Source organism: Lepisosteus platostomus, chromosome 17 (assembly GCF_059453375.1).
Source record: "Lepisosteus platostomus isolate fLepPlt1 chromosome 17, fLepPlt1.hap1, whole genome shotgun sequence".
NCBI classification, from domain to species: domain Eukaryota; kingdom Metazoa; phylum Chordata; class Actinopteri; order Semionotiformes; family Lepisosteidae; genus Lepisosteus; species Lepisosteus platostomus.
Genome location: NC_142627.1, coordinates 23,797,448 through 23,809,936, shown reverse-complemented (window position 1 = coordinate 23,809,936; position 12,489 = coordinate 23,797,448). Strand labels below are relative to the sequence as shown.

The 12,489-nt window shown below is 38.5% G+C and overlaps 1 protein-coding gene across 12 annotated transcripts in view; it reads right to left on the bottom strand.

Annotated features, from left to right (window-relative positions):
• mlip (muscular LMNA-interacting protein) overlaps positions 1 to 12,489 on the bottom strand; it is a 50,854-nt gene that overhangs the window by 33,221 nt on the left and 5,144 nt on the right. For 9 of the 12 annotated variants that reach the window (XR_015927978.1, XR_015927979.1, XM_088610461.1 and 6 more), the window contains exons 2-9: positions 8,962 to 9,078; positions 7,323 to 7,502; positions 5,033 to 6,619; positions 4,440 to 4,511; positions 3,193 to 3,273; positions 2,440 to 2,523; positions 2,294 to 2,353; positions 950 to 994 (exon numbers count right to left, since the gene is read on the bottom strand). Coding sequence is in view for 10 of the 12 variants with exons in the window: in XM_088610461.1 (XP_088466587.1) it covers positions 950 to 994; positions 2,294 to 2,353; positions 2,440 to 2,523; positions 3,193 to 3,273; positions 4,440 to 4,511; positions 5,033 to 6,619; positions 7,323 to 7,502; positions 8,962 to 9,078 (2,226 nt within the window). In the remaining 2 variants the exon portion in view is untranslated. Of the gene's footprint in view, positions 1 to 949; positions 995 to 2,293; positions 2,354 to 2,439; positions 2,524 to 3,192; positions 3,274 to 4,439; positions 4,512 to 5,032; positions 6,620 to 7,322; positions 7,503 to 8,961; positions 9,079 to 9,864; positions 9,971 to 12,489 lie in introns of those variants that run through there. The other 3 variants (XM_088610459.1, XM_088610458.1, XM_088610466.1) reach the window with 3 other exon arrangements.

Sequence of the window (12,489 nt, the reverse complement as noted above, 5' to 3'; positions counted from 1 at the left end):
TGTGGTAAAACACTAACTTCCTCACTCATTTGCGCAGAGTTTTCACGAACAATATATTTTTATTGAATGGTGCACTAATCTTTTTTCAAATGGCAGTCTGTTTTCCTCTCTGTCTTACTCCTCATATCTCTCATTTACAACCCAAATTAAATTCACTGTCTTCTCCCTGCCCTCCCTTCTACACGGAATGCCAGGCAGAGACCGACGGTATGAAATCACTGCTGGGGAGCTGGGTGCTTATGTTTTCTAAAAAGATTACTTAAATGCCTTTCATTTCAAGAAAGGAGCCTACACTGCATGGCCGAATGATGAGAGGCCCCTACTCAATACCATTCCTGGCACACGCTTCACGTTGATATGGCGAGATCAGGACTATTTTCGATTCCATCCACCAATGGCTGAACTGCAGCTTATCTGTTTTCCAACCGTGTTAAAGCCAAATAACCCTTGTACAGTAATGTGTAGCTGAGAGCCAGTGCTCATTGCATTTGCTCTACAATCTCAGCTGTTGATTCCCCTGTTAGCTGGCTCTCTACAATCACAACTCTTCCCAGTTACTCAGATCATTAATCCCATCTTGAAAGCATTACTCCCACTGAAACTGCTGTTTCCCATATATAACCATGCCAAAGAGCAACCAAAACAGTTATGTGACCTATCTTTTTTGCATTACATACAGATAAGGTTAAGGGAAACTATTCTCTTTGATGGGAATAAGGTTTCCTAATATTTTAGTCACGCACTGAAATTTGTTAGAACAGTGAGCATGTCTACAGTTTCGAGTTTTATATAACATTTATGAAACTTTCTTACCATACTGTACTTATGCCTGTGTGCTCAACTGACAAACATTTTCAATCTGATGACACCATACAGTATATTTCACCTGTGCACATGAGAGGAAGCCAGCCTGCACTTACACACAGTACCCGGAAGAGTTAACACTTACATATTTTGTCTCTCGTCCTGCAGACCTTGGCAGTGTTGTAAATTGCTATGGAGAATTTACAATAAAACAGTAAAAAAAACAGTTGTGCAGTAACATGAAATGTTTAAACTTTATATATGAAGATAATATAGAGGTTGAAACCATGTAAAGCTGTAACTTTTATAGATTTTGGACCACATCCTTATTTTGCCCATGCAGAGAAATTAACAGAAGAAAAAATAGAACAGAAATTAGTGAAAAATTATGTATGACTATCGATGCCACAATGAATTTGATTATTTTGGCATTATTAACTGCGGAGTGAAAAATGTGGGCAACACAATTCAGGCTCAGTGTATTAAAACTAAATAAGCCAGGTTTCTTTCAAGCAAAAGTGTTCAATAAACCATTTTTCATTAAATATAAAAAACTCCTGAAATCTACTGTTCACAGCTGAACAATATAAGGACAGTAACAGGTCTCTGATCTCATTGGCTTTCAATTGCCCATTAAATCAGAGCTTTCACCTCCTTTAAAAAACAAATTACAGAGCAAAGATAACAAATGATTCTGTCTCTGTAAAATGTACAATCTCCATACCATCACTCAACAGGCTTTATAGAAGCAGCTCAGCGGTAGGTCTTTGTAAGACTAACCTTTTTAAATGTGGACTTTTAAAATGTTAGAAACACAATGTTCAAAAACAGGACTAATGTGAAAGAATTGTGCAAATGACAAGACAAAAAGCATGACAGCAGTGGTAAATACCTTCATTTCAGGTGAAAACTGTCTGTTCAGACAATATTAATTTTTAATTCGCTATAAATCAGAATAATTTGCAGATGGCCACTAAATACATTTTTACAATTATCGAGCAGAATTTCAGATGCAGGATGAAAAGCACTTTTTTAGGTTTCTGTCAGTCTCAAACAGCTATGGTTCCCCAGACACCCAGCTAATTAAATAGTCTCTTAATTAAATATATATAATACAAATCCTATGTGCTCATAAAGTCAATAGCTACATCTTTCTATTATTTTCTGCAGTTAAAGGAAGTATGTCTGGAGCTCAGCAATAAAATTACTATACTGTATATGTTTGTCCAATTCTTACCTATTCATCTGGTACTACTACAAATAGTAGGACTGTGGATGAACTGATTTGATAGCTATTATATTTATATAAGTAATATTTACAAAAATGTGCTCGATACGAGTGCCTAAAAATATATTTTTTTGGAGAGGGGTGACTAATCAATCAAAACAGTGTTCCCTGAAAGCGGCCTCCTAAATATTGATGTGGATTTGCTCAGTAAAAGCACAGCAAGATGAGACACGCACATAGACTGAGGATTGGGTGCCATACCTTCGGTGAATCAATATCCAACAGCTTCTGTAAGGAGGATGGAGCGGAAAGTGTTCGACGCTACAAAATGAGTTGTCATTAAGGATCAACAAACAGCAGGGTCATTTGAGTGTGAATAAAAGTAGTGGTGACTGCGCTCTCGTTACCATAGGCATGGGTTCTTCTAAGGCCTGATCGATAGCGGCGTACAGTTCCTCAGACTCCTGTCGGAGCTGTGCCGGAGAGCACATCTGTGAAAATAATCATTATTAGAACAGTCATCCAGACTGCTGAAGTTATTTTCTATAACACTTATTGAATTTAGCAAACTCAAAGACACAAGCATCAACTGTAATACTGCAATAATTCAGCCCAACTTTAAATGCGTTTGCTCAACAGCTGGACTGAATGCACTGGGCAAAGCTAGTAATGATCAACTAAGAGTCAAGACGTTAGAACAACAGCAGTTTTGCAATGATTCTTTTAAATGACTATTACTTGTCTGTTGCTTGTTTTAAGGCACTTAGAATTCCTCCCCAATCCCCCACCAAGGCAAATCTCCTGCATGTTAAAACAAGCCCTGGTTTGTCACCCATCTGAAGGGTGCCTAATAAAAGAATAATGTAATTGCTTGGTATATTTAAATGTACTGATGGGTCGTTCTGCATCAAAGATGGTGGTTGTCAGCCTTTTTTGGGTCTTTCTAGTTAAGAGCTGCAGTTTTCATTCTGAAAATTGTTTTTATTTCTTTGAGAAAACCTTTGTTGTCCTAAATAGAGCTGGGAACTTCTGTAATTCATGAAAGTAATGTGTGAAGGTTCCTATAGCTCTGCTACCACAAGAAGGAATCACCCACAATGGAAAGAAATTCAGAATGTTGCTCTTAAATATTTTGGTAGGAATTATATATTGCATATTACCTCTGTGTGGGTCTCTGTCCTACGTTCATCTCCAGTGTTATCTGGAACCACCTCTAGTTTTTCTACTCTGTCATCTATTGCCTGTGATAAAAAAGAAAATGGTTACCAGGGATTAAGAACTCGAGAAACTGCCATCCAGGACAGCACACCAAGTGATCCATCTTACAAGTGCTTATTGAACGTATGCAGCACTGTACCGGTACCAGATTCCTGAGCCTCTGTGTCATGTCACAGATAGGCCCAGGGCTCTGTTCCTACTGGGCCTGTACCTACGCATGTTTCCAAGCTCTGTGTCGGGGTGCTCCTTCAGTTGTGTCTGACTAACCCGCTTTCAGGTGTGACTGGTGTGGCCCTGGATGGTACCTGCTCGGTGACTATTCCCAAGTCACCTTCAGTGTTCATTATCATGTGGCCGGAGACTGGGACACTCCTAAGTCACGCTTGATAGCAGTAATTTGCAGAAATTGATGGAAATGACAATTAGCAAATATCAATAACATAAATCACATGATAACAATACTGTAGCTCTGTTAGTGCAAGAACTGTACACTTATACACAATGATCACCCATTTTTGGTATATTTTTTGGTATCATTTTATACTACACTGGATGCAATATAAAACCAGTTTGTGTTGAACGAATTACGTGCACATTTAATCAAGAAAGCAACAGAAACCTAAAAAAAAGTATCAAATTTAAGACACTCAGCTTCATAGCCTTTAATCTTAACATTGATGTCTTGTTTCTTGGTCTTGAAAGATTTTTTTTACATAACCTCTGAGCTGCTAACCTGCTCACTGATCAAAAGCGAAGTACAGAATGTGTTTCTTTCTTACAAAGTTCTCAACCAGGGGAACATCTCCAGTTAGGATGATAGATTCAACCAACTTACCTTTTTTGTGTTCTTAAAAATGTTGTAATATTTAAAGCATCTGAGACTCGAAATCTCAAAGTTCAAAGTGTTCTCAAAAGTGTTCAAATAGAAGACTGATTTTGTGTCTCCAAGAGATGGAGTCATTTAGTTACTTTTTCAGTAAAGTACATGAGTCTCAGAATGGGATATCATTAGTACATTAAGAACTTTCTGTATGCCTCACCAGTACGGATTTAATTGCAGTTGAGTAATATGCATCTGAGTCATGGCCAATTCTGCAACACCTGGCTACACTAGAGCTGCTGTTCATTAATAATGATGCACCGTAAGTACTGAGCATGGGAGCTCTTACCCTGCTGGGGAAGCACTGACCTGCTGCTCCAGGAGAAGGGTATTGGTGGGAATGGCTGCAAGGGCTTTGTAGCTTGACTTGATCTTGTATTGCTACAGAGGAAAGAAGGTTTGAAGAGAAATAAATAGCCTGTCAGCAGACTTCAATGCTTTCTCCTGTTGCGGAATGAATTGAATCTGATTAAGCCTAAAGCATATTTTTAAACACGTTATTCCTTGCTTTTGGAGAATCTCTGATTTGTAGCTGTACTGTTCTGAACAAAAGTGAAAGCTGAGAGTAAATCTGCAGGCACTTTAGCATCCCGACACAGGCAAACCTAAAAAGACATACATATTCATTACAGCGATACCCATGAACAAACACAGCAAACACAGAACTGCAATTTGTAATTGTTGAAAGAAAATAAAACACACAATATTAGTTGAAGAACATTTTCATATTGTAGCAAAATCATGTCAATGATCATGGATACAAGAAACAAACTGTATACTATGTATGATGACAGACACTGTATGGATATGAAGGATTGGTTTTGAAGTGTGTCTAATTTTCTAAATTAAAAAGAGACATGCATGGGACAAGCCATCAAACCATGCACCAATGTGCACAGTACCTTTCTATTCCTAACCTCACTTTCAGTGGACGAGGGTGAGAGATCTGACCTCCCACACCTTGGGGTTGGAGAGGGAGTGGCGGACGAGGAGAGAGGAGGTGATGGGACAGACTGGCCAACACTGTCACTGCATGATGCTGGGGAGGCTGTGAGAACTGGGCAGTTTGGACTAGTAGAGACTGGTCTAGGTGAGGGGGATCGAGAAGAAAAGGGAGGAGAAACAGAGCGTGGTCTAGGTGATGAAGGAAGCTTGCAAACGAGGTCACTGGGACTGAGCCTCTCTCCAGCTGAGACTGTTCTCATGCCGTTGTGCAGAGGAGCTGGTGAGTAAGCTTGGGGGCACTCGGGAGCAGGAGAAATGGTGACTCTTGGTGCCTGGAAGGGTACATGGTGCCTCTCCGAGAAGCAGGAGAGGGGGCGAAGTGTAGGGGAGGCAGTGCTTTGTCTAGTCAAGGATGAGCAAAGCACCCTGGAGTCAGGAGCTGGGGAGAATCCCCCCGTAGTGTCAGTCTGGTTCAAGGGCTTTTGAAATCCAGGGGTGGCTGGTCTGAGTGGAGGAGCTGGGGAGGGACGTGAACCACTGTGCTCTGGGGGGCAAGGAGAGAGACCCTCTCGATGAAGGTGAAAAGAGGGCTGATAGTCACACGCTCTGCGTGAAGGATTCAGCAAAGCATCAGGAAGAGAGAAAGGTATGACCTCTGCGGGGCTGGGGGGAGGAGGGGGTGTCAGGCACTTCCGGGACACTGACGCTGGTCTGTGAGTGCGTGGAGGAGATCTTGGGGGAGGATTGTCTACAACACTCGGGGACTGCGGCCTTGAAACCTCAAAGGAGACCGACGTCAGACTTGAGGTGGCAGAGCTGGGATTCAGCGATGACAGGCTGGCTGGGCTGTGTATCCAGGAAGGGGAGAATGGCCTTTGCACTGATATATGTGGAAGATGGCCTTTCCTAAGTATAGCAGTAAGGAGTGAAAGCTGTGTTGGTGGTGTCTTGTGCTTTGACCTCACTAGTGTGGCACTCGGTGACATCTGGCAGGAGGAGGAGGGAGTGAGGCTCTCGTGGCTTGGAGACCAGCAGTGAGGGGGTGTCTGTAGCAGACTAGGCCCCGACACTAAAGAGTGACGCTTAATTTGCATTATCTTTGGGGAGAAGACTCCAGATTTTATCGAAGAACAGGGAGAAACAGTGCGGCTGAGAGAGGCTTGCGATCCCTCGGAAGAAAACAAATGTAAGGCCGACCAACTTTTTATTCTGTCAGAGTCCTCAGACAGAAGTGATTCTTTAGAGGAAGGTGAGGTAACCAGCCTCAGAGTTAACAGAGAACTCGTTACGTCGTCTGAAACCAGGGAGATTATTTCACTTTCACCACCACGTCTGTCAGAAGAGAAACTTGGGAGGACTCTGGCGGTGAGAGAAATAGGATCTCGCAGCTGGAGCACTGACTGAGGCTCATGATTAAGTGAATCTGCCGGAGTGGACTGAGCTCTGGGAATCAATCTGACTGAGTGATGTGATTCTTTCTTTTTATGAGCAGTGACTGGAAGAGTAGGAAGCAGGGCTCGGGTCGTGTGATCAGCAGATTTCAACTGAGAAGAGAAGAAACAGGGGGAAAAGATCAAATCCTTTCATTGCCAATGAATGAAAACAAAATCCAAGTAGCTGTTTTTCTTTATTTCACTGCAAGGTATCTTAAACCAACACCATATAATGCATAAAAATTATTGTGGCAAAACTATTCTTGAAGGCACTGGTCTCCACATAACATATTTCCACAACTTACATGTAAGGAAGGAACACATTTTACTGGAACACATGAAAATCCTTTAAAAAAAACAATTTTTCACCAAACAAACAACTGGTGATCAAGTTTGTTTTACTCCTCAAAAAATAAACTACAAAACAATGAGGATATCAAAGGAAAGAAATTAGTAAGATGTTGGCTTACAGTGAAAAAGAAAGCTGGTTGTCACATTTAGAAAAAATATATTATTCACCTTAATCATGATCAGTAAAATAATATCTCTCTCTTGAAAAGGACAAACATTAGTTTTTATGCTGAAATTTTCATCTGAAAATTCCCAGCTGCTTTTTACAAGTGTTATCTCAATTATCAAAAGCAAAATTTTGAATTTGAATCAAAAGCACAATGATGTAAGAATACTATTCAAGTGCTGTTAAATTTTTAAATACTTTTGGCATAGACTCTATTATGTTATCATTCTCAGCTATGGAACAATAATGAGAGCTTGTCCAGTGTGTGAGGAGGTGTTTGCACAATGCTGTCCTCACCTGAGTTTGTGGCCCTGGTTTTGTTGAGTCATCACCTTGAATCACATTTAAGTAATGAGGTTCAGTATTATCCCCTCCTTCGTCTTCATCTGAATGGCCAATGTACACAACCTCTGCCTTGAAAACTCCATCTTCTAGCATGGTCTCCTCAGTCGCCTTTTCTTTGTGTACTCCTAAATACTGACATGAGCAGAAAGGTAAATTCAGTTTATTATCTACAGTAAATTCTTATACAGTATTGTGTATTATGTTAGCCAATTAAGTAAGGATTAAGGATTGTAAATATGACCTGTGTATTAACACACCGTCACAAACCTTAAAAATAAATCAAGTCATATTATGCTCCTTTAGCTTCAAGAGTCACAGTCTGTCGTGACTGGGGCTGTTTGTGTGCTACAATGGGAGATTGGATATACAGTAGGTACAGGACACAGAGAAACTTTAATAGACCTTTAAGGTATACAGCTTTTTTATAAATGTTTAATCTTAAATGTTTTACAAATGAGTATTATAATTATTTTTTTCTGTCCTTTATCAAGGCAAAGGGGAATAAATGTTCACTGTAAAATGTTTCACTTAATGTCTCAGATTTTAAAATTATACCTAATCTTTAATTACAGTACTTATACATTAATAGCTAAAATGTTCACCCTTAATTTATTCTTAAAATAATTCGGCATTCACAATATGCTCTTTTTCCACAAGAATATTATGCCACTATTATCTCATTAACCAAACAAAATATAATTAGGTAAATTTAAAAGAGCAAAAGTAGTTATGAATATAAAGGAGTGCACAGTGAAATTTGCCCATTTTCCAATTTTAATCTACTCCCAACATCGGAATGAATTCAGGAGTGTTGCTCCTTAAATTTTTCAGAGATTACAATAAGCAATCGCTCTGCACAAACTGATAAAACTGCAATTATTATAAAAAACCAGGCCATGCGGCAGCAATCTTAATCTTTTCCGGGTGCATTTAAAGACGTTTCTGAACATATTTTAAAAACCTTTTCGAAAGCACTGTGATTGTGAGCCAACATTTACATACCAATAACATACTGCAAAACGACAAATGTTAACGTATTCTTTCTTTTCACTTACATTTCATAACAGCAGAGGTATAGAGAGTACACATTTATAAAATAATGTATTTCTTCTGTTGAAGAATGAAATGAAACATTGTAAAAAAACTAATATACTATATTTTTTGCTTTAGGGCAACAATATTCTGAAGGCAATATATTTTCTTTATTCATCTAGTAACTTTGTAAGAAAATTTTGACTAATGTGTATTTTTAAAAAATCTTGAATTGCCTGTTAGAAAGTAATTAAAAAATTAATTAAAGAAAAGTAATTCAAGTATGAAAAACGAGCTATACTATATCTTGTTTTTGGAAAGTGAAATATTAAGAACTGCAGATGAGTTTTTCCATGCTGACATGAGTTTCTCTGTTGTGTTTGGGAAAAATACCTCGTTTTTACGCTGGGGTTATACAGTAATTCTTTTTGTTTACCATTATTCATTTTCAAGATACTTTATTCAACATTCGTGGATATTCTCAAATTTCGCTGACAATGAGTTCATTCACAGGCCTGTACTGTATCTAATTGTGTACTGATGTTCCCGATGCTCATACCTCAAGTGACTGCTCGTGTCTTCCTCTTTGCGCAACCCGAGTTTTAAGCGGCAGTTTCTTTACAGCTGGAACAAATGTAAAACAAAGTACCTTGGCCGGGGGTACTTCTGTCGGCACCTGTATTTGGTAAGAGAAACGCAGTTTTGATTGAGGTTCATGGGTTAAACACCAATTTGCCCAGCAGGGCGTGGCCAGGCGTGGTTGTTAAAGGTTTCGAGAATGCTGACCACTGCTACAAGTTTTTGCAAACAAGGAACGCTAAGGAGGAGCATACACTATTTTATCCCTGTTTGTCTCCCATTACTTATTGTCTTATTTCCCACACATCTATAATCATACAGCAAATACAAATACTACAGATCTAGTGGGTCACATACCAAGTAAGATCATCATTTACATTTTGTAGAGATTAACATCTCCTGTTTTGACTGGACATTGTATGAAAGAATGTTAACATCACAAGTAAAAAAAAATCACCTTAAAAGGAAATGGAAAAAATGGAAACTAACACAATTCATGTACACAACAAACATGTTAGGAGAAAAAAAAAACAAATTTCATAAGAACAATAAAATCTCTGCAATTTCCCTCACGGGATCAATAAAGTATCTGTCTATCTAAAAATAATTAGTATTGTAGTTACTGAAATTCTAATAATTATAATAATGTTAAGACAGATCTTAAAGATTAATGTGGGCCCAACATTTTTAGTAATAGGTTTCTCATTTTTCAAAATAATTTTCATTACTCTGCCCCATTTGGTCAGCTTTGGTGGAATTAATTATGTGGTGTTTACAGATTATTTCATCTGGTATTGGCATTTAGAAAAACGTGGGCAGAATGAGTAGAGTAAAGATACTGTAAACTGCTGTTAATTTCAGAAAGTCTCAAAATGAAATTTACCTTCAGGGTGCTACCAGAATTCAGCCTAAAAGTGCAGAACGCTGTCCCTGAACTCCAGTCGAGTGCTGCAGTTCTGCAAATTGCTTTGAGGTTCTTAAGCCCTGAATGGAATGTGTCAGAACAGACACTCTATTCACGTTCTGTGAACATGTAGGAGGCCAGAACATTTCCATCCCTGTTTGCATTTAATGGACTGACAAAAAAACTATTGTTAGGAGACAAACCTGCTGATGCATCGAATCAAACATACAGTATCTTCCAGAGAACTACTGTAAGTCAGTTTCATAATGCCTCTGGTAATCTTTGAATAGAATTTAATTGTTTTATGGGTTTTTTTAAATAAAAATGCACAATTTCCAAAGCGTTTGAACTGGTTAGACTGGTTTATCTAGCACTCATGTTAAATGGTGCCAGACTCTACATGCTGTTTCATGCTAATAGCAATTGTAACAGATTCTTCATTTGGACACATTCCGAAGTTAAAGAGTTAAAAATGATTTGATGAAAATGAAAGTAAATAACTTTCATTAAATTGATACCAGTAGAGTATACATCAGACTAAATCAGTCTGAAATCAATTAAAGATTAAAAGGATTTGTAGCTGAATAGAGGCCTTCATATCCAAATTGCTGCTTGTGGGTGAACAAAGTCTGAACAAACAGATGAAGGAATGGAAACTAGTGTAAGCAAAGTAATGTAGGATGCTTTTCTAAAATCATATATGCAGAAGCAGAAGACAGTAAGCTGGTGCTTTTTGACTGCAAGGAAACTGTCATTTACCGAATGTCAACTTGAGGTCACTCTGAGCTGGTAGCTGTATGAGGGGTCTTTGCTTTTCAATGTAAGTTACATGTTGTTATCCATGTGTATACTATATGGTCTATGGATTGGGAACTGCCTGCCTTTCAGAGAACCTTTTTCTTTCCAGTGTTCTAATTCCTCATAGATAAGTACCTTCTTTTGTTAATCAAAAAAAAATCTTATATACGTTCTGTGTTGTGTTATGTTCTATTAATACACTATAGGAACTAGGCAAAACCGTTGCAATTTGTCATACTTTAAATTTGGAAAAGAAAAAGGCACCAGAATTTGACTTTGCCTCTGTTGCAGAGGATTAACTTAACACCTCTGTGACTAACCCAAGGAGAAGGCTAACCTCTCAAAGGCACATCAGGCAGGAAAGATTACTTTATATTGATCTTAGAAATATTCATTTCAGAGCCGGACCATGCTATGCCCATTCAGGGATGCTGACCTCTGTGGGTGTGGTAGTGAGACAATTCCCTGTCTCTTATTTTATTTGTTTTATGATGATACTGAATAAGTGTAATTAACAGAGGTCCAGCTATTTGAAAAAAAGGTTTATATCTAGCTTCCTTTTCCTAAAAATAGGGGGCAGCATGTCTTTGTAATTGGTAATAAAACAGATTTTTTACTATTATTTCCTATATATTCCTCCCCTTTTCACTTTTAAAATGATACATTGCATGTACTGTACTAATGAGAAAGTGAGATCTATGCAATTTAATACATTATTCTTGTATTATTGTACTAATGTGCTTCTTAGCTTCATGGTGTACATTGTAGGTAAAGTATCATATTTGTATATCTTGAACATGTGATGATAGCTCTCAGTGTTTAAATATGACAACTGTTCCAGGGAAATCCAGAGATCATGTTTTAGATATTGTAAATGGACTAATTCATGTCCCAGAGACTGTAATGGATTGCATTTTAAAAGTAATTTCCAGACAACACAGATCCCAGTGGATGGGAAGGTATTATTTCTCTGACAAACTGACGTTTAAGCCGAACCTTGCTCATAATAGACGGTGTATCCTATCCTAACCAGGAAGAACCAGATTGCACAAAACTGTACAGTCAGACATGATTGGTTTGGTGATGGTGTGAGTGTAGTAGATACTTATTGCGGATTAGAACGTATTGTTGTTAAGGATAATCTCCGTGTTCAGTACATTGCAGACAACTGTTTGTGACCAGTCCTCCCAGTGTTAGAGCAAAAGACAGAAACACACAGCTCGTTTCCCAACACAGCATTTCTCACTCTCATAAAGCCACTTGAGCACTCATGCACACGATGTTCAGGAGCTGGACTTTCCCTCACTAGTGCCCATTACACACTGGACACTTGCAGAATAAGTTAGATCATCATGTTTGAAAATCTTATCCTCAACTACAGACCAGCAGAGAGATGTGGAGATTTTACAGCATCATTTGTATTTGTGAAATATCTGTGTTGGTCAGTGACTCACAGACTTTGAGCATGTACCAGGGCACAAGGCAGTCTCACCCTCGTCTTGGTATCAGAGACCCCCGCATGTTTCTACATGTGGAGTGTGATCACAATGCATCCGATTCCTGATTGACTTGTGGACCCTCATGGAAACTTAAAATGATTTCACACACAGAACTATGTTTTTATAAAGTATAAATTTACAGATCTGTAAAGAAGAGACAATATAATTGAATCCTTTTCAGTGATATCTCCAACATCCTAATAGATGTGAGCTGAAGGTTTTTAGTTGAGATAGAATTGCTGCATTTCTTCTTGAGTGATTGATCATTTTTGCTTTGTGGGTTATGCCTTGTATAGTTAATTCTGCA